This window comes from Heptranchias perlo, chromosome 2 (assembly GCF_035084215.1).
Source record: "Heptranchias perlo isolate sHepPer1 chromosome 2, sHepPer1.hap1, whole genome shotgun sequence".
NCBI lineage: Eukaryota > Metazoa > Chordata > Chondrichthyes > Hexanchiformes > Hexanchidae > Heptranchias > Heptranchias perlo.
In genome coordinates this window covers 33,993,483-34,014,540 of record NC_090326.1, presented here as the reverse complement: position 1 = coordinate 34,014,540, position 21,058 = coordinate 33,993,483, and the positions used below count along the sequence as shown (strand labels likewise).

The 21,058-nt window shown below is 39.9% G+C and overlaps 1 protein-coding gene across 2 annotated transcripts in view; it reads left to right on the top strand.

Moving 5' to 3' along the window:
• LOC137336829 (dysbindin-like) overlaps window positions 1–21,058 on the top strand; it is a 225,916-nt gene that overhangs the window by 40,144 nt on the left and 164,714 nt on the right. For both annotated transcript variants that reach the window (XM_068001691.1, XM_068001692.1), the window contains exons 4-5: window positions 417–477; window positions 16,527–16,659. In XM_068001691.1, coding sequence (XP_067857792.1) covers window positions 417–477; window positions 16,527–16,659 — 194 coding nt within the window. The remainder of the gene's footprint in view (window positions 1–416; window positions 478–16,526; window positions 16,660–21,058) is intronic.

Here is a 21,058-nt window from a genome sequence, read left to right as displayed (position 1 = left end):
TTGTTGTAATAACTAAACACCAAAGAAAAATTACCCCCCAAAATTCTAAACTCTATCTGTGCTGACTTTGTTTTCCCTTTCTTCCTCGATCTCTTCTGCCCTATCCTTGCTGTGTCCTCTGTCCTATTTATTTGAACTTCATTTTCATTTTTAAAAAAATAAACTTTTATTGTTCAAATTCAATTTTAAAATCTTTCTCCTACCTTTTTTTGTTTTGCCTCCCTGTTTACACTACCCATTTTGGAAGTGACAGCAATATTTTTTAAAAATTGCCATTTGACTGAAAATGGACTCCACAGCGTATCAAAACATCAGGTTTAAAAAAAGCAGATAGTTTACACTTTTTTTCAGAAGGTCATTTGGTCAAACTAAAAAAAACACAGGCAGATCTTACTGTTTTGTATCTTTTTTTAAAGGTATGAGAATACATGGGCAGCCCTGCACAAACGAGCCGTGGACTGTGCTAAAGTCGGAGAGGTATGATATCAAAATAAATTTAGATATATTTATTTCAGTGCACCCTTCCCCAGCTAATGCTCAAATAAAATACCCCAACTGTGTTGAATATCTCATGGATATTAGTTTTGGGTCCCAACCTTTTTATTACTTTCACAACAGGAGTTATTCTCAGGTAGAAACTAATACACAATAAACCGCATTCCCCATTACTTCACTGACAACTATGAAGCCCTACATACCCATATTATTTTTAATTGCTGCTTCACTGAGCAAAAATTCTGTGAAAGGGGATCATCTTGTAAGCAAGATGTCAACTGGTTCAGTAACTGAATGCTATTGGCCTTAACAGTGTTGGTGTCTACTAGGAGAATTGGGAAAATGTTTGTCTTACTTGCCAGGGTCCAGGCACAGGCCTAGACCGTTAGGTGGGCTTCATGTGCAGACCAGTACCCCTGCTTTCACTGGCCGTAGCCAGCCGCTGCTGCCCCTCCAAGCTAGGAGCAAGGAGGTCCCCTCTTTCTGCCATGTGTGACCTTGTTTGAGGTGGGGAAAGACTCTGCAAAAACCGGTGGTGATATGCCGGGCCTAGGCCTATTTTCTTGCACTTTTGTCACTCACAGCAGGAATGCATCAGAAGGGCTGAAGATTTCCATCCTCGGTGTCTTTAGGAGAGGAGGGAAGAAAACTGGCCTAAAAAATGTCTTAAGTTAACTTTCTCTGCGCTAGTAGTGCAGTGTTTATGGTACTGGATATTAGCAACCCAGAGGTTGTGAGGTCAAAATCCACCATGGCTAATTGAGTAAATCTAGTCATTTGCGACTGGCTCCCAGATTCTTACAAAAACCCAACTGGATCACTGATGTCCTTCAGGAGGGGAACCTGCTACCCTATCTGTTCTGCCCTACTTGTGACTAGTCCATACTATGTAGTTGACTCTTAATGCCTACTGAAGTAACCTATTAAGCCAATCAGACGTACAAACAATAGAAAGGCCCACCACCCCTTCCTTTAACAGTATCACCCACATCCTGAGAACAAATTAAAATAAACTAGATTGAACTCGGGAAAGATTGTGATTCAGACTATTGCATTATTTTTTTCAGACTTTTTTTTCCTAGTTTAAACTGGGATCTAAAGTTTGAACTGTATTGATCTATGTATTCTTCACAGGTTTTTTTTGTGTTTGGACCTTAATCTTATTGACGTGGTTTCTCTAGCTCAATTTTTCTGAATGTGTGTGAATATAGTGGGGCTACTGTGAGCCTTATGCACATCAAGTATTGTTTAGCTACCAATATATTTCTCAGAAAATTCTTTAATCCATTCTGTTTTCAATAGATAAAAGAGGGGAGTTTTTGATATAGCAAGTTAGTACATTGTGATGTGATTCAGGCAGGGTCGAGGTGAAAAATCTGGTTCAGTTGGCCAAAAAAGATTAACTTTGCACATCAGTTCATATGCAATCTCTATCATGTTATGTTGAAATCAATGCATACTGATTGGGTTGCATCTGCAGTACCCTCCTCTGTCACTATGCTTAGAGACAGTCTCCCCTTCAAGGTGAATGCATCTCGAGGGACTTGGACAAAGGGCATGTGGAATACTCTTTTTTTTTACTTGAGGTGTATACACAGACAAATTCAGATTAGTTTGTCCCAAAATCACCTCAGGTTCAAGTGTGCAGCAGCATAGTGAAGGTACAGAAACGGTAACATGAGTGGTTCGATACATCAACAAGCGGGGTGGATGTGGTTCCAGGCCTGTGCTTTGATGCACTATATATATATATATATATATAGCACTGAATTTCTGTTCAGAAGAAATTGCCGCACTAGGCCGCTTGGCATAATGAGGCTGTGACTACATTCCACAGTGTGTCAGTAATCAGAAATTGGATGCTGAAATGAAGTAATTTTTCCATTGGTCATATTAGCAAACTTGCTTAAGTTTCTCAGCTTAATGTTGACAAGACCGAATTCGTCATGTTCACCCCACCAGAAACTTTATATCTTAGCTCAATTCCATCCCCATTCCTGGCTATTCCCTTAGGCTGATCCTGATATTATGCAACATCTGTGTTTGGTTTGACCTTAAACTGTGCTTCATACTCCACATTTGTTTCTATATCTCCTGCCTCCATTCCTACCTCACCCCTATCACTGCTCAAATTCATCACCTATAGCTCCATCACCCCCAGGCTCAATTTCTCCAACTCTTTTTGTGCTGCTCAAATTCCTATCGATATAAACTTCAACTCATCCAACACCCCACTGGCTTGCTTGCACCCTATCGCATGCTAAGTCCCACTCACCTATCACTGCTATCCTCCTCAATACTTGTCCTTTTAGAATCCTTCCATGGCCTTGCGTCCCAGCTTGCACCTTCCATTCTTTTCACTTGAGGTCACTGGCCCTGGCTCCAATCGGCAATCAGTAACCATTACATCCTTGCAATTTGGAATTCTCTTTCTGAACCCCTCACATTGGTGGTACTTTCCCCACTTTCAAAAGCCTCCTCAAAACTTATCTCTTTGACCATGCCTTCGGTCACCATCCCTCTTTCCCTAATTCTTGCTGGGTGTAGAATGCTCTTTTGTAATAGTTTGTTATATTAGGGCTACAATATAAACCTAAGTTTTCAGTTTTGGTGTTGGTAGTAGCACTAGTGTCTGAATCAGAAGATTGTGGGTTCAAGCTCCTGTCCAGAGACGCGAGCACATATTCTAGGGTGACGAGTCATTGCAGTCCTGAGGATGTGCTGCATTGTTAAAGGTGCCATTTTTCAGATAAGATGTTACACTCAGGCCCCATCTGCCTGCTTAGGTGGACATTAAAGATCCCATGACACTATTTGCAAAAGAGTAGGTGAGTTCTCCCGATGTCCTGGCCAACACTTATGCCTCAATCAACATCACTAAAACAGATTACCTGGTTATTTGTTTCATTATTGTTTGGGATCTTGCTGTGCATGAATTGGCTGCCACATTTCCCTACATTACAACAGTGATTACACTTCAAAAATACTTACTTGGCTATGAAGTGATTTGGGACGTCCTTAGGACCTGAAAGATGCTATATAAATGAAAGTTCCTTCCTCTTTCTATTTTAAAAAAAAATTGTAGTTACATTACTTTGGGGGACCAAAATTTCATAATTGTAAAGAATAGCTTAGTTTGTTTTTCATTCCCTATAATTTTTAAAACCTGATGGTTATTTTCATTAGTACAAATCTTATAATAAAGCTGAAAGAATGTACCTGTGCTAAGAGCAATAAATGTCATTAGAATGTTACAATTCCAGTGTTTCTCTCTGCCAACCCATAAAACTTGTGATTCTAACTTGCCTTAAAAAATACAGTAAATTGAAGATGAGTAATGGTTCATCTCTTGAAAAGCAGAGGAAGTCACAGTTGGAATATGAAGGTGACTATTAATGCTATGAGCTAAGGCTAAACCTATTTGCTTGATTGGGTATGTCATAGATAATGTGTAATTATTGTCCTACTTTCACAATTTAGTTTAACTTAGTATTCCAGATTTACCTTTTCCATACATTTAATCTTCTATACCTCTATAAGTTTACCTCTTGGATGCCTCCTTTCCAGGCTAAAGAAACCCAGATATCTTGAGTCTTTCCTCAAGTCAGACACTCGACGTTGGGGATCAACATTCTAGCTCTTCTCTGCATTGCCTCCAGCACTTGAATATTCTCCTTGTTTCTCAGCAACCAGAACTAGACATAGTACTGAAGATATCGTTTGACCAGATCACTATACAATTTGGTCATTACTGCATCTGACTTGTGTTCTGAAGTTTTGGCTATTTAGTTTAGGATTCTGTTGGTTTTGTCGATCGCTGCACTGCAATGGTAGCATGTCCTAAGCATCGAGTCCAAGACGCCTAGGTTTCTTTCAACTTCGTCTGTAGCTATTTCAACATCATTCATGGAGTACATGACCTAGATCGTGCAGCACCCGCTAAACGGCCTCCGATATGCCGGCCAGGAAGCGTACGTTCATTACGAGCTGGAAGAGTGCCTCCTGCCATATTGTTATAGGCAAAAAATAGGCATCCAGGGCCCGGACCTGAAACAGGTGTTTGGGCTCTTTGCATATCCAAATAAGGGGCCTAACACTTGTTTGTGATCCACTCTGCAATGTCAGGTTCCCCTGAGGCAGCCAGTGCCGGCATTGGCTACACTCAGGAAAAAGTGGTCTACATGCTGTCTGTAATGGGACTGCTACAGGCCGTCATCAAAAAGGGAAGATTTTAAAATATTCTTGCCCCCTAGAATGCTCCTCTCGGCCCCACATTAAAACCATGCGGGCCACCACTGGCTACTGCTTCCCCACCCCATCGCAACCTCTATCCTTTTTTTTTTCCCCCCTGCCCCTCCCCCCCCCGATCAGCACTGTTACCCCTCTCCCAGTCCCCTTTTAATGACCCGATCTCCCTATCCTTTTCTCCGGCAAGCTGCTTAGGGATGCCCATTAGGCCTATCCATTCAGGCGCAGGGATAGTTCCCTATGTGCCTGATTTTGGGTGTGCTTGAATTTCGAGGCCCATGTGTAATACTTTACACATATCTGCATTAAATTTCATCTGTCTGTTATCTTGTTTAATTCATTCTGTAATTTCTGAGCTGTCTCCTTTGATTTCAATGCCCTCGTAGTTTGATATTGTCTGAAAATGTGACCAGTTTATGATCCCAATATCCAATTGACCTAATGTGAATTGATTGCAAGTAGAAAAAAAAAATCAGAGGATCAAGTAACCAGCAGAAAACCAAGCATTTAATCCCACAATTGTTTTCTTTAAAGATGCCACTTATAAACTAAAAAGTACCACATAACCGACCAACAAAGTTGGCAAACTTCTTTACAGGTCAGTGTATGTAGTTTAAAATAACATTTTTGGTATACACATAACAGATATGCAATTCTTTTAAGTACCAAGCACATACTGTGACAGCAAGGCAGAAAATTTACAAGTAACAGAGGTGCAAGCAGTAGGAGGCCCATCAGAAATTTAAAAATTCTTTTTTTGAGGGGTTTTATATGGTTTAAGCAACTAAATAAAAGTTTTGAGCTGATAGCATTTTTGGGATGAGGTTTTTTTTTGCGTCACTGGTGGGGTCTGATGTTTGCACTTGAACCACAGAGGGAGGGATAATGAGGTGCTTTGGTGCTGACCGGGGATGTTCCGGCCTGGAAATAGCCAGGCCCAGACCGTGGTAAATGATCACCTGCTCAGATACTGGTTATTGGAGACTTGACAGTGGGAAAAATCTCTGGCAAAAAAGCTGCCAATCTGCTATGGGAAATAAGAGGGGAAAAAATGTATTTTATAATTCTATGAATAACTGTGAGCAAAGGAAGGTTCTGGGTGGGGAGGAGGGATGAACAAACAATGAAGTACTTGCAAGTTAAGTAGGAACTGAAAATCCACCTAAAAGCTTGTATAGAGTGTAAATAACTGAGAATAAGGAATTTTGAGAAGGAAAGAACAAAGTTCACTTGCATTTTACATTTTAAGTAAGATTTGTAAAGTGATTGGTAAATAGCAAATATATCTGTCAATCCTGTATCTTTGTTTCAGTCAGGTTTGTAATACTTCTACCTTGAGTCATTTGTGGTATTGCTTGAGTAAATTTGCAGCAATGGGTGAACAGCTATTGCATTGAGGCTGCAAGAGAACCACGGTAAATGTCAAACTGCACTCCGGATCCCTGGAAATAATCTTGTTTCATTGCAATTCCAGGAGTGTAAGTCTACTGAAATCACCTTAATGCTAAAAAAGCTTTTGTTCTTAGTCAAGTTCAAGGTATACATTTATCATTACATTTAGTATAGATAGCAGTTACTAACGATATTTTATTAGGTGTAACAAGTTTGCAGATGGTTAATTGACTTTAAACAGCAGTAGTTTTATTGCAGATATCAGATACAATGGATCTTTTCCTGTTAACTTCTACCTGTTTTTTTTTTTAAAAATGGAACTGAAATTGGTTTGAGAAGAATGACATTGCATTATAAATTTTTTCGACATTTAGTAGTATTTTGAGTCATGTGATATCAAACTTACTTTAGGTAATTTGACGATACATTGAGTACCCTGATCTGTAAATGACAGGAAAGTCATAAGGTATTGTACTTGGTACTTGAAAGTGTACATATCAGTGAAAACGTGTCATTGGTGTATTGACCCAGCAGCTGAAGATTCCAATGTTAGAGCTGTTCCTCAAAACTGTAATTGCTGTGTTCTGATGAATGGTGAAATTGATGCAGCTAAACAGTTCTTCTGAATGGAATGGAATACAAAATGTTCATTTAGGTCCAAGGGATTAGAATGTTGCTTTTCAAAGTCAAGAGAACTGAGACCAAAGTTCAATGTTCATTTTAAAATTTAGGGCAATTAGTGATTAGAAAGCTAGTAGAGGGAGTTCTCAAACCACCTTAGTCCTAAATGCAAGGATGTGCTTTGTCCTATTAAGTATCAAACTTAATTCAGATGATGACTAAAATATCAAAGTGGTTAGCTAAAGTAAAAGTCATAATTTTCATCTTTGCAACACTGTTAGGATTATTGTAAATTAGTAAACGGTCCATTTAATCTCTGATATAGTGGAATTGTGATCTGGAAACCTTCTTGCACTGATATTCATAGTTTTGTAAGCTGTAAATGTGTAATAATACTAGGCTATATTACACCAGAATTTTATGAGCTATCAATTCTCTTCCATAATTCAAGATTTCCCCTCTGTGCTACTCAGAAGTACATGAAACAACTTGCACTTGTATCAGCATATTTAATGTAGACAACATCCTGTGGGGGATGGGGGGGATTGGGGGTTTGTGCTTGAGTATGAGTAGGGAGTAGAGCTAGAGTTGGTGACCAAGTTGTTATGGGGAGCATAAAAATTGAACTTTGGTGATGCAAAAGGAGGGGGTTTGGCAAGCAGTGAGGCCGACTGCAAGAGATATCTGGGGGATGTCGATAGGTTAATGGATTGAGCAGATGCAACTCAATGCACATAAGTCCAAGTTATGTTGTTATAAGTGTGAGGTAATACATTTTGGGAACAAAAACAAAGAATGGGAGTATATAGTCAGTGGCAAGATACTAAGAGTGTGAAGGAACAGTGACCTAGGGGCTCAAATATATAATTCCCCAAAAGTGAGTGCAGGTATTTGAAACAAATTTTTAAAAATGCAATAACATTTTGGGTTGTATAAAAGCAAAGAAGTTATGATAAATTTGTGCAGGGCAATGGTTAAGCCACAGTTAGTTCACTCTTTGCAGTAAATATATAGATAGAAAGTTAAGTAATTTTTTAACTAAAAATTCATCAATCGTTGTCCAACTTGAGGAATATGGAGGATAATAACCACTTTTCAGGTTGAACCAGACTGTTCGAAACCTTGGCGTCCTATTCGACCCCGAGCTGAGCTTCTGACCCCATATCTCCTCCATCACAAAAAACGCTTACTTCTGTCCCTGCCTCATTGCATCTGCTGCTGAAACCCTCGTCCATACCTTTGTCATTTCCAGACTGGGCTGTTTAAATGCTCTCCTGGCTGACCTCCCATCCTCCACCCTCCATACACTTCAGCTTATCCAAAACTCTGCTGCCCATATCCTATCCCGGACCAAGTCCCACTCTCAAATAACCACTGTCCTTGTGGACCTACATTGGCTCCAGTTTAAAATTCTGATCCTTGTGTTTAAATGGCTTTGTCCCTCCCTATTTCTGTAACCACCTCCAGAATTCTCCGTTGCCCTGACTCTGGCCTCATGCATCTCCCTTTAGGGAGGATGTTCCCGATGGCTGGGGAGTCCAAAACCAGGGGTCACAGTCTCAGGATACGGGGTATGCCATTTAGAACCGAGATGAGGAGAAATTTCTTCACTGAGGGTGGTGAACCTGTGGAATTCTCTACCACAGAAGGCAGTGGAGGCCAAGTCATTAGATGTATTCAAGAAGGAGATAGATATATTTCTTAATGCTAAAGGGATCAAGGGATATGGAGAAAAAGCGGAAACAGGGTAATGAGTTAGACGATCAGCCGTGATCATTTTGAATGGTGGAGCAGGCCCGAAAGGCCAAATGGCCTACTCTTGCTCCTATTTTCTATGTTTCTATGTCCCACCATTGGCAGCCATATTCATAGCACATGACCCTCCTGTTTGACCAAGCTCTTGGTCAGTTCTCCTGGTATCTCCTTCTTTGTCTCTGCATCCATTTTTGTCTGATTACAACTCTGTGAAAAATCCATGTTAAAGGTGCCGTATAAATCACAGCAGGTACAGCAGAGGAGGAGGCCATTCGGCCCATCGTGCCTATGCCGGCTCTTCGAAAGAGCTACCCAATTATTCCCATTCCCCTGCTCTTTCCCCATAGCCCTGTAATTTTTTCCCTTCAAGTATTTATCCAATTCCGTTTTGAAAGTTACTATTGAATCTGCTTCCACCACCCTTTCAGGCAGTGCATTCCAGATGATCATAATTTGCTGCATAAAAAAAAATGTTCCCTCATGTAGCCTCTGGCTCTTTTGCTGATCACCTTAAATCTGTTTCCTCTGGTTACCAACCCTTCATCCACTGGAAACAGTTTCTCCTTATTTACTCTGTCAAAAGTGTTCAAAATCATGAACAGTTATCAAATCTCCCCTTAACCTTCTCTGATCTAAGGCGAGCAACCCCAGTCAGTGGTTGTTGCATTACATGCATTAGTGAAATATTTTTAGAGCATTCTGTAGTTTTTTTAATCTAGTTGTCTTTTGAATCAATTATAATAATAAAAATGTAAACTTAATTTTTGACAGCAAATTTTCATTTTAATATATAAACAGATTAAAATGGGTGTCAGCCTTGGCTCAGTGACAGCACTCTTCCTTCTCAGTCAGAAGGTAGTGGGTTCAAGCCCCACTCCAGAGACTTGAGCACCTAAAGCAGGCTGGCACTACAGTGCAATACTGAGGGAGTGCTGCATTGTCTGAGGCGCTGTCTTTTGGATGAGACGTTAAACTTGGGCCCCATCTACCCTCTGTGGACATAAAAGATCCCACGGCACTTTTCGAGAAAGAGTGGGGGAGTTCTTGTGTCCTGGCCAACATTTATCCTTCAACCAACACTTAAAACAGATGATCGGGTCATTCTCTCATTGCTGTTTGTGGGAACTTGCTGTGTGCCAATTGACTAGCACGTACCCTACATCACAATAGTGACTGTACTTCAAATAAAGTGATTTGGGATGTCCTGAGGTCATGAAAGGTGCTATATAAATGCAAGTTCTTTCTATCCCACTAACAAAGTATATACTTTGTTAAACAGTAGTAATTTAAACCAAAGGAATTGCGGTGCAATGCAATTTTTATTCTGTGTTCAACTAGGCAAAATTTTTTTTTAGTTTTTGGTTCAGAATTATCTAGGATACCTGCCATGAAATAAATGTCTTTCATTTGACCTGATTCTAAATGGCGAGCATACCCACTGTGGCATTGCTTATGGTAAATCAGATGATAAGCTGTTATGATGTGTTATTCTGTATAGGTGGGCCTTTAAGTAGGCCTGTTCTTTAAAGGCCACAAAACCTATGTTCTGTAACTAACAATTGCTGTATGGCGAGGGAAAATTGAAGAGCAGAAGGTGCTTGTCAATTTCTAGCTCCAAAACACAGAAAAGATGTAAATTTTAAAAAAAATACTTTTTCACACTGAAGTGCAAGATGTGAAGTATGAAAGATGCTCTCAAAACTAATAAGTCTCTCCATGTATTCACTGACTGAGCAAGTACGATGGGGCAGGCAACCTGCTGGCATGTCTGCGCTAATGCACTCGTACCTGGGCACTAGGAGGTACAAGTGGCTGGTTTATTATAAAGTAAAATTCATGCAGTAACCACACTTTTCAACTGTAAGTTCTTGAAATAACAGCCTACCCTTCCAAGAAGTGTTTATCCAGCTAATTTTCATCTCTTATGGGCAAGCCCCGGCCCCTCTTGACTGCTCCCTGTTTTGGGTGGCCCGGCTAAGAATGAGAAACTTGCAGCGTGAAGAGACTGAGGCCATAAGTTCAAGCAGGTGCTGCAGTGTGCTTGAAACCAACTTGTATAGAACCTTAGTTAGACAACACTTGGAGTACTGTGCACAGTTCTGGTCTCCATATTCTATAAAAAGGATATAGAGGCACTGGAGAAGGTGCAAAATAGATTTACAAGGCTGATACCAGAACTGAGAAGTTATACCTATCAGGAAAGACTGAACAGGCTGGGACTCTGTTTTCTAGAAAAGAGAAGGTTGAGGGGTAACCTGATAGAGGTCTTTAAGATTATGAATGGGTTTTATAGGGTAGATGTAGAGATTATGTTTCCACTTGTGTGGGAGACCAAAACTTGGGGCCATAAATACAAGATAGTCACTAATAAATCCAATAGGGAATTCAGGAGAAACTTCTTTACCCAGAGAGTGCTTAGAATGTGGAACTTGCTACCACAAGGAGTAGTTGAGGCGAATAGTGTAGATGCATTTAAGGGGAAGCTAGAGAAACACATGAGGGAGGAAGGATATGCTGATAGGGTTAGATGAAGTAAGGTGGGAGGAGGCTCATGTGGAACATAAACACCGGCATAGACTAGTTGGGTTGAATGACCTGTTTCTGTGCTGTATGTTCTATGTAATAGCCAAAAATACTGGCATTATAGTAGAGGGACTATAGCTTATTAGAAAATTAGTACAGTGATTTTTTTTTGAATCCTCTTCAGTTGTTACAGGTATGTATGTTGGGTTGTAATGGTGTATGGTAACGTAATCAGTGAGAGTTAAAGATTAATAACTAATGAGCATCTGTGCTGAGATTTAGGCCCTCTAGTGTTGTATTTCAACATGCCATCAGCTACCCAGCACATGTCCTTTATCTCGTAAACAAAATCTTATTTGATATTTTTAAAACAGCAATTACTCCATCTAGTGGCTGTCTGCACTGTGGTTTTATGTTCCTATGTTATCTATATTTTTCATTAAGCATTTATTTTAATTTTAGATCACAGTGCATTTATTGTTGTACATTTCACTTGTCTTTATCAATCCATATCCTTTAAATGTTTAACTACTTGCATAAATGCATGGCAAACTCAATTTATACAAATGTACGGAGTCTTACAACACCAGGTTATAGTCCAACAGCTTTATTTGAAATCACAAGCTTTCGGAGCTTTCCTCCTTCGTCAGGTGATGAAGGAGGAAAGCTCCGAAAGCTTGTGATTTCAAATAAAGCTGTTGGACTATAACCTGGTGTTGTAAAACTCCTTACGTTTGTCCACCCCAGTCCATCACCGGCATCTCCATCAATTTATACAAACTGTTTTATAAACTGATCAGTTTGACAAGCAGACACACGGAACTGTTTGGAAAGGAAAAGACTTGCATTTATATAGCACCTTTCACGACCTCAGGGTGTCCCAAAGCACTTCACAGCCAATGATATAATTTTTAAAGTGTAAACCCTGTTGCAGTGTAGGAAACGTGGCAACCATTTTGTTCAATTGCCACTTTAGAGACTCCAACCCATAAACTAGGCTGACACTCCAGTACTGAAGAAGTGCTACCCTGTTGGATGTGCCATTCTTTAGATGAGACGTAAAACGATGTGTAAAAGCACAGCAGTGTATCCTAAGAGTTACTATAGCACTATTGACAGGATTAATGTTGATTTCAGTATTGGTTTGCTTATAAATATGCAGTACAACGGTCATGGTCACCATGGGCGTTTTTGCATTAAGCCAGAAACCTCTACTAAAATAAAATGAGATACATAGTGTATCGTATTTTATTGTATTTCTTGGCTATAGACAACCCCAGTCCAGTTTCTAGTACACATTTTCCCCGAAATTGGTATTGTTTTGCATTAATTCGTAAGTTATTCTTCCAAAGAGGAAAAGAATGGTGTATATGTGAAATGTCACATGGGCTCAGCAGCTTTGGACTATATGGTGTATAGGATGCAAGCGTACTGTTAGCATTCACCGTGATCAGCTGTGAATGGTGGAGCGATTAAAATCGGAGATGCACAAGAGCCAAGAATTGGAGGAGTGCAGAGATCTCGGAGGATTGTAGGGCTGGAGGAGGTTATAGAGATAGGGAGGAGTGAGGCTATTGAGGGATTTGAAAACAAGGATGAGAATTTTAAAATCGTGGCCCTCCTGGACTCCATATTCCATGAACTTGGTGTGGCTACACAGTTCCTTGGCCTCCCCAACTGCATCCTAACCTCTCACGAGCTAGCAGTTGCTTACTTCATGTCCCACCTTGTACTTATGACATTCCTTGTCTCCTGAATCATCCTTCTATGGCTTGCTGGGCAGCGCACACACTGGCTCATGAGGTGCTGGCAGGCCACCATTTCAGCTGACCACTGATTCACTGAATGGTATGGGACCTCTGCCTTCCCACTTTTTGTTAGCTCCCTAGCACTTGTGAATCTGCAAAATGATTGGTTCATTTGGCTATCTGTGCCTGCATCCTATTTCCTTGGTCAAGGAACCATTTTCTTAAATTGCTTGAATCAACTTCCAGACTAAGTGTTCAGAAGAGCGGGGCCAAGATAACTGAAGGCTGTCGCTAATGATGGGATGAAGGGAGGGGTGAGAAGAGGCCAGAGTTGAAGCACTGAAGGGTGTGGAAGGGCATGTAAGGCTGGAGTAGGTTGCAGAGATAGGGTTGAGCAAGGCCACGAAACAATTTGAAGAGAAGGATGAAGATTTTAAATTTAATGCATTGGAGAACACAAAGCCAATGTACATCAGTGGAACAGGATGTCGGCAACTGAGTTTTGAACAAATTGGAGTTTGTGGAGGAAGGGAGGCCAGCAAGAAGAGCATTGGCACAATTGAGTCTAGAGGTGACAAAAGTGTGGATAAGGGTTTCAGCAACAGTGGGGATGAGGTAGGGGTAAAGGCAGATGATATTGTAGAGGCAAAAGTAAGCGATCCTGGTGATGGGTTTGACGTGGGGTTTGAAGCTCAGCTGTGGGCCGAAACAGGACACCACAGTTTTGCACGGCCTGGTTCACTTAGAGGAATAGGAAAAGACTACTTCCTGCGGTTGGAGAGTTAGTGACTGGGAGGCATCAATCTAAAATTGTCCCTGATTGAGGAGAGAGGTTCGGAGAAATGCCTTTACATAGGGAGTTGTTAAGAGTGTAGAATGCTTTGCCATAAGGAGCGGTTGAGGCAGAGGTCATGCTTTTAAGGGAAAGTGGATAAACTTTTGAAATAGTGAAATATACAGGGCAATGGGGAGGAAGCAGGCCAGTGGGATTAGTTTTGGATTGCTCTTGCAAAGAGCTGGCACAGACATAGGCCAACAGAAGTTTAGGGAAAGCAGGACTCTTGAAATTTCCCTACACCTGTAGGAAGTTATGTGCCCAAGTGTTCATGGGACTCCTTAATAGTGAGGGAAATTTTGAAGAGTCCCACTCTTCTCAAACTCCTGTGATTCCATAGTAAGACTTTTGCACCCTGACCCTGACTTCTGATCCTGGGCCTGGCCTTTGCTCTGGTGCACCCTGCCCAGCTCCCACCTGTTTTTTTTAAGATCCTGCATATTCGTGTATTATAATTGAGCTCGTTCTGTGGGGGCCAATGATAGATTGCGCTGTAGCTCCTAGTGCTGCCTTTAGTACAACCCGAGTTTGGGAGGACAAAATGTTTAATTGTCTTACTGTGTGTTTTCAGTTCAATTGAACATCTATAAATAAAAATCTTGTTCATGATCGTGCTTCCAATTTAACTTCTTGCTATTGTGAATTTTGGTCACATTTTTTTATGTCAACATTTAACATTGAAACTGACTGTTTACATCCAGGAATTCCATTCTAATTTTTTACGTAATATGTGTAATGTAGTTAGAAGTTCTGGCCAGTAGGTAGCTCTGTGGGGTGAGTTTCTGAAATATCCCCCAATTTCGTCATGTTATGTATATTTAAAAACAACTTGCATTCATCAACTGACTGGGTAGCACTGTGGCAGTTTACTAGTAGTATAAAAAATCACACTTTACTGAAATCTTGAAATCTTTCTACTTGTAAAGTAAGTTGGCTTATGGATATGAACATTAGATGGTAAAAGCTTCAAGTTATATAATGCTTTTTTAAATTTAATGTAAAATAAGGAAATTATTTTCAAGAATCTTCGTAGCTTTTCCTTGTTTGATGCAAATAAAATTAGGCTGCTGCAATTTGAATTATGGAGAAATTAATTATAACTAGAATATTTGCTTTATCATTAATGGATAAAAACGTGCAAGTGTCCATAATGCTATCTGTAGAGGGGTTTATGTATGTTTGTACATGTGTGTTTGGGTGAGATGTACATCAGTAGGAATGTGTGATAGTTGGTAGACCATGTAAAGTAAAGTAGTAAAACTACAGAATATTTTTTATTCCCTGAGGAGGTTGGGATGTATGAGGGGGGGGTGGTAAGTTTAAGTATGCCTAGTGATGAGTCATGGGTAGCCAAGATATCCCAGAGCTTGCTTGATTGACCTGGGAGTCGGGAATAAATTTCCCAGCGTTTTTCTTGAACTTGCCTAAAGGTATTTTTTTTGCCTACTCCTGGAATTAACATTACTAACTGAGGAAAGTGGTGCATGAGTTTGCATTGCCTAATGGATAGGGTGAGCATGAATGAGCCTTATAGTCTTCTCACCTTTTCCTTTTGTTTGTGAAATCATTAAATACATATGGTACCATGCCTAGTACTGCATTAATACTGTCTTGACCTTCACAGAAAATTGGATTCCTGCAATACTGAATTATGTCCTCACCATAGATTATGTTGCTGAAGCACTTAAGGTGTTGAGCAACACAAATAAAATTTAGCACCAGTTCTTAATAGTCAGAATAATGTCATATTTTAGAGTGGTATTTGTGCCTCTGAGATGATCATAGTAAACATTGGATTTGCATTATGTAGTGTTTTTTTTTAAATGTGCCTTTTTATTTTCTGTGGAAATTTTTGGAAGTGGATTTTGACATCACAGCATCATAGAAATTACAGCACAGAGAGGGGTCATTTATCCCAGTGCATCTGTACTACTGCTAGCTCTTTGATTGGTGCCCTCTACTGTAATCCCATTTTCCTGTATCCTTTTGTATTCTGCCAATAGGGAATGGAGCACTGCAGTGAATGGAGGGCACCAAAATTTATTTTAAAGAATAAATATTTGAGAAAAGGGAGTGTGGGACATGCAAGATGATCTGAACAAATGGGAAATCTGTTTTCAGGACTTGAGAACCACTAATTCACTTGCTCAATGACTTAATTTATATTTTTGTTCACCATTTTTCAGTTCTGTTTCAAGTATCTCAGCAGGCAGGTGACCTGCATTGTGGTTTCTACCATTGTTGCCAATATAAGTAGCTAAAAAGTGTGTGAGCACAACCAGGATGACTTGCTGTTATGTCCCCCTTTTCTTCGATGAGGAAGGGCCCAATCCTTACTTGGCACCTTCCCTTAATGGCCTAGCCAAGTTGGAGATTGCTGGTGTGCACCAACATTCTTCTGCTGTGCACTATAGTGTTAGTTACACACAGGGTGCTGCAACATTAGATCACTGCTTTACTCTTTTTTTAGCTTAAACATTTAAGTATTGCCTATATACTGATCTGTATCACTTGTGGATATGCTGTGCCTTGGAAAGCAATTTAAAGGCAGCATCAACAAAATTTGCAATTAGCAATTAGTTACGATGGGTAGTCTCACCAATAGATGTTGTAAAACATGGGGAATAACCAGTTCGAAGTAGTTAAGTACAGCCTCAGTAGGCCAGCAGTACTTAACATCATTTTAAACACTTCCGTTAGTCTATGCCTGATAATTCAGTTTTCTGTGCTGAAAAAATGTGAATTATCCAATAATTTGAATTAAGTAGTGTTAATGCCACAGCAAAAGAGGGAATTTAGTGCTAATAAAAATTTGAATTATCTGAATTTAGAGTAGGCCGTAGTTGAATTGTTGCTTGTTTTTAAATGTATTTTCATCTAGAATTACTGAGTGCTTCACAATGTTGCAGGCAGTAGATGGCGAAGTGGTGGTACTGTCAGCATACTGGGAGAAAAAAAAGAACCACTTAATCGAGCTGCAGGAACAGCTCCAACAAATTCCAGCACTGTTAGTAGGCCTGGACACCCTGACATCAAGACTTGGTGAGTCCATTTTTCTCTTTCAGTTAAATCACTAAGATGCTTGTGGAACCCAGTAATTGCATATTTCTTTTCTGGGTGTGGTAATTTATTCGCTGTTTGGTTGTGAAACTTATTGCAAGAATTCAAATACATTTATCTTGCAAACATAATTTGGAGTTTTGAACTACATACATTACAGGCTTAAATTCATGCCTACCGTTTTTCTTCAAAACATTTGAAAAGCAGCCTGTTACTGTTAAAGAATGTAAAAATTTCTGAATATTCCCATTTCTGGAAAACTTCATTACTAATGAAACAGATTGTTGTAAGTTACCTACTGTTGCTTGCTTGCCCATGGATCTTTTATTTCTTGTTGAATAAGTTTTGTTTATAAGGCTATGCCATGAAGCTCGATACCAACATGAATATCTCAGACCTACCCCTTTGATGCCAATCTAAACGCAGCTTAGGGCTTTGAGGCCTGCATGAACGCCATGGCTCATGCCACACTCTGGATTGAACAGAACAGAGGGGTCCTGGCCAGTGGTATTCACTGGCATATAATGTCTATTACTTACAAAAGCACTCCCTAAATCCAAACTCATCTATGATTTCAAAAAAATCCTCTCTGTAGAAGACAATATTGGATGACCATCAACTTTTAAATAAATCCAATCTGATAGCATCCATCATTGATTTCAGATATCTAAGCTTACTTGCAGAATATTGGAATGTAATTTACAAATCTGCATTTACACACAAGGGCTTATAGCTACCGTAGAAAAGAAGATTTAGTTGAGGATGATTATGGCCAACGGCTAAGATTTAGGAAACTATTGTTTGTTTGGGTTTCATTAAAGACTAAACCAACGGCAAGGTGCAGTTGAGGGACCTCGTCATAATATATTTAGTAGCCATGTACGCAAGTATGATAATATAGACATTTCCTTTGCAAGGGAGAATTCTTGGATAGCAGAAAGAATGGGAAAAACAGTGTTTTTCTCACCTATTGGTGCACTTGGGTGTTTTATAAATCTGCACAAAATTGAGCAAAAAGCTGCGTTTATGTCTATCGGGGTTTCTGTTCATATTTAATACCAGCAGTTTTGTGATTTGATTTGTCTAGATGTGCGAGCAGTTTGCCTGCTTTGCCTTTTAACTCAGTGTTGGGTAATGCATTTTTTATTTTACAAGTGACTTCAGTTCACGTTTATGCGAAGGGTTCCACAGTTGTAAGAACATAAGAACTAGGAGCAGGAGTAGGCCATACAGCCCCTCGAGCCTGCTCCGCCATTCAATAAGATCATGGCTGAGCTTCGACCTCAACTCCACCTTCCTGCCCGATCCACATATCCCTTGATTCCCCTAGGGTCCAAAAATCTATCCATCTCAGCCTTGAATATATTCAATGACTCAGCAACCACAGCCCTCTGGGGTATTCGAAAGATTCACAACTCTCTGCGTGAAGAAGTTCCTCCTCATCTCAGTCTTGAATGGCCGACCCCTTATCCTGCGACTATGCCCCCAGTTCTAGACTCTCTAGCCAAGGGAAACAATCTCTCAGCATCTACCCTGCCAAGCCCCCTCCTAATCTTTTATGTTTCAATGCGATCACCTCTCATTCTTAACTCGAGAGAATAGGCCCATTCTACTCAACCTCTCTTCATGGGACAACCCTCTCATCCCAGGAATTAATCTAGTGAACCTTCGTCGTGCCGCCTCCAAGGCAAGTATATCCTTTCTTAGATAAGGAGATCAAAACTGTACACAGTACTCCAGGTGAGATCTACTAAACTGTAGTAAGACTTCCTTATTCTTGTACTCCAACCCCTTGCAATAAAGGCCAACATACCATTTGCTCTCCTAATTGCCTGCTGTACCTGCATACTTACTTTGTGTTTCTTGTACGAGGACACCAAGTCACCATTTAAAAAAAAAATCCTGTTTTTCTATTCTTCCCACCAAAGTGAATAACCTCACATTCCCCCACATTATATTCCATCTGCCATCTTGCCCACTCACTTAATCTGCCTAGATCCCTTTGCAGACTCTTTGTGTTCTCCTCATAGTTTTGTATCATCAGCAAACTTGGATACATTACACTTGGCCCCTTCATCTAAGTCATTAATATAGATTGTAAATACCTGAGGCCCAAGCCTTGCGGCACCCCACTAGTTACAGCCTGACAACCTGAGAATGACTTGTTTATCCCTGCTCTCTTTTCTGTTCGTTAACCAATCCTCTATCCATGCTAATATATTACCCCCAACCCCATGAGCCATTACCTTGTGTAACAACCTTTTATATGGCATCTTATCGAATGCCTTTTGAAAATCCAAATATACCACATCCACTGGTTCCCCTTTATCTTCCCTGCTAGTTACAGCCTCAAAAAACTCTAATAGATTTGTCAAACATGATTTCCCTTTCATAAAACCATGTTGACTCTGCCTAATCATATTATGATTTTCTAAGTGCCCTGTTACCACTTAATAATGGATTCCAGCATTTTCCCGACGACCGATGTCGGGCTAACTGGCCTGTATTTCCCTGTTTTGTCTCTCCCTCCCTTCTTGAATAGCGGGGTTACATTTGCTACCTTCCAATCCACTGGGACCGTTCCAGAATCTAGAGAATTTTGGATGATCATAACCAATGCATGTGCTATCTCTGCAGCCACCTCTTTTAGAACCTTAGGATGTAGGTCATCAGGTCCAGGGGATTTGTCAGCCTTTAGTCCCATTAGTTTGTCCAGTACTTTTTTTCTAGTGATATAAATTGTTTTAAGTTCCTCACTCTCATTTACCCCTCGGTTCCCCACTATTTTTGATGTGCTTTTTAGCATCTTCTGCTGTGACGACAGATACAAAATATTTGTTTAACGCATCTGCCATTTCCTGATTTCCCCATTATAATTGCTCCTGTCTCAGCCTCTAAGGGACCAACGTTTACTTTTGCTGCTCTCTTCCTTTTACATTCTTGTAGAAGCTCTTACAATCCGTTTTTATATTTCTTGCTAGTTTACTTTCATATTCTATTTTTTCCCTTTTTATCAATTTTTTGGTCGTCCTTTGTTGGTTTCTAAAACTTTCCCAATCCCCAAGCTTATTACTCTTCTTGGCAACATTAATGGCCTCTTCTTTCAATCTAATACTCTCCTTAACTTCTTTAGTTAGCCACGGGTAGATCATTTTTCCCGTGGAGTTTTTATTTCTCAATGGAATGTGTACTTGTTGAGAATATTGAAATAATTCTTTAAATGTTTGCCATTGCTTTTCAACTGTCAAACCCTTTAATTTAATTTCCTAATCTACCTTTGACAATGCGCCCCTCATACCTATGTAATTGGCTTTATTTAAGTTTAAGACTCTAGTTTCTGATTTAAGTATGTTACTTTCAAACTCAATGTGAAATTCTATCATATGACCACTCTTCCCCAGAGGTTCTTTTACTGTGAGATTACTAATTAACCCTATCTCATTACATAATACAAGATCTAACATAGCCTGTTCCCTGGTTGGTTCCATGACGTATTGCTCTAGGAAACCATCTTGAATACATTCCATAATCTCATCTTCCAAACTACCTTTGCTAATTTGATTTGCCCAGTCTATATGAAAATTAAAGTCCCCCGTGATGACTGCATTTCCTTTGTTACAAGCTCCCATTATGTCATGATTAATACTCTGTCCAACGGTATTGCTACTATTAGGGGGCCTATAAACTACTCCCACCAGTGTTTTCTGCCCCTTGTTATTTCTAATTTCCACCCATGTTGATTCTACTTCCTAATCTTCCGAGCCAAGATCCTCTTTCACCGCTGTCCTTATGTCATCCTTTATTATTAGGGCTACACCCCCTCCTTTTCTATTCCGCCTGTCTTTTCTAACTTTCATGTGCCCTGGAATATTTAGTTCCCAACCTTGGCCATTTTGCAACTATGTCTCTGTAATGGCTATTAGGTCAACCCATTTATCTCTATTTGTGCATTTAATTCATCTATCTTGTTATGAATGCTCTATGCATTCAGATTTAATTGACTATTTACCATTTTTTGCTGCTTTGACCTTGTTGCACTGTTATTGGTAAACTCTCTGTCCCTTCCTGCCACACACTCTGCTTATCTTTACCGAAGTCACTACTTTGTAAATTGGCTATTTGAGTGTATTTCTTAACCCTCAATTATAACATGAGTAAGTTAACATGATATTTCCTGTTAAGTTCTCAATTGTAACTATATCTCTGCATTATGATCTTGGAGGCAAGATTCTTCGTAAACCAACTTGCTACTCAATTATCTTTAAGGCTCTTTCTCTGACGCCTTGAACCAGTGAAGATGTTAAAGGAGGTTTGATGTTTGAGATCCCTCACCCTGGTGTGTTTTTTTTAGAACTTTAGTATTCTGTATTAACAGGACCAG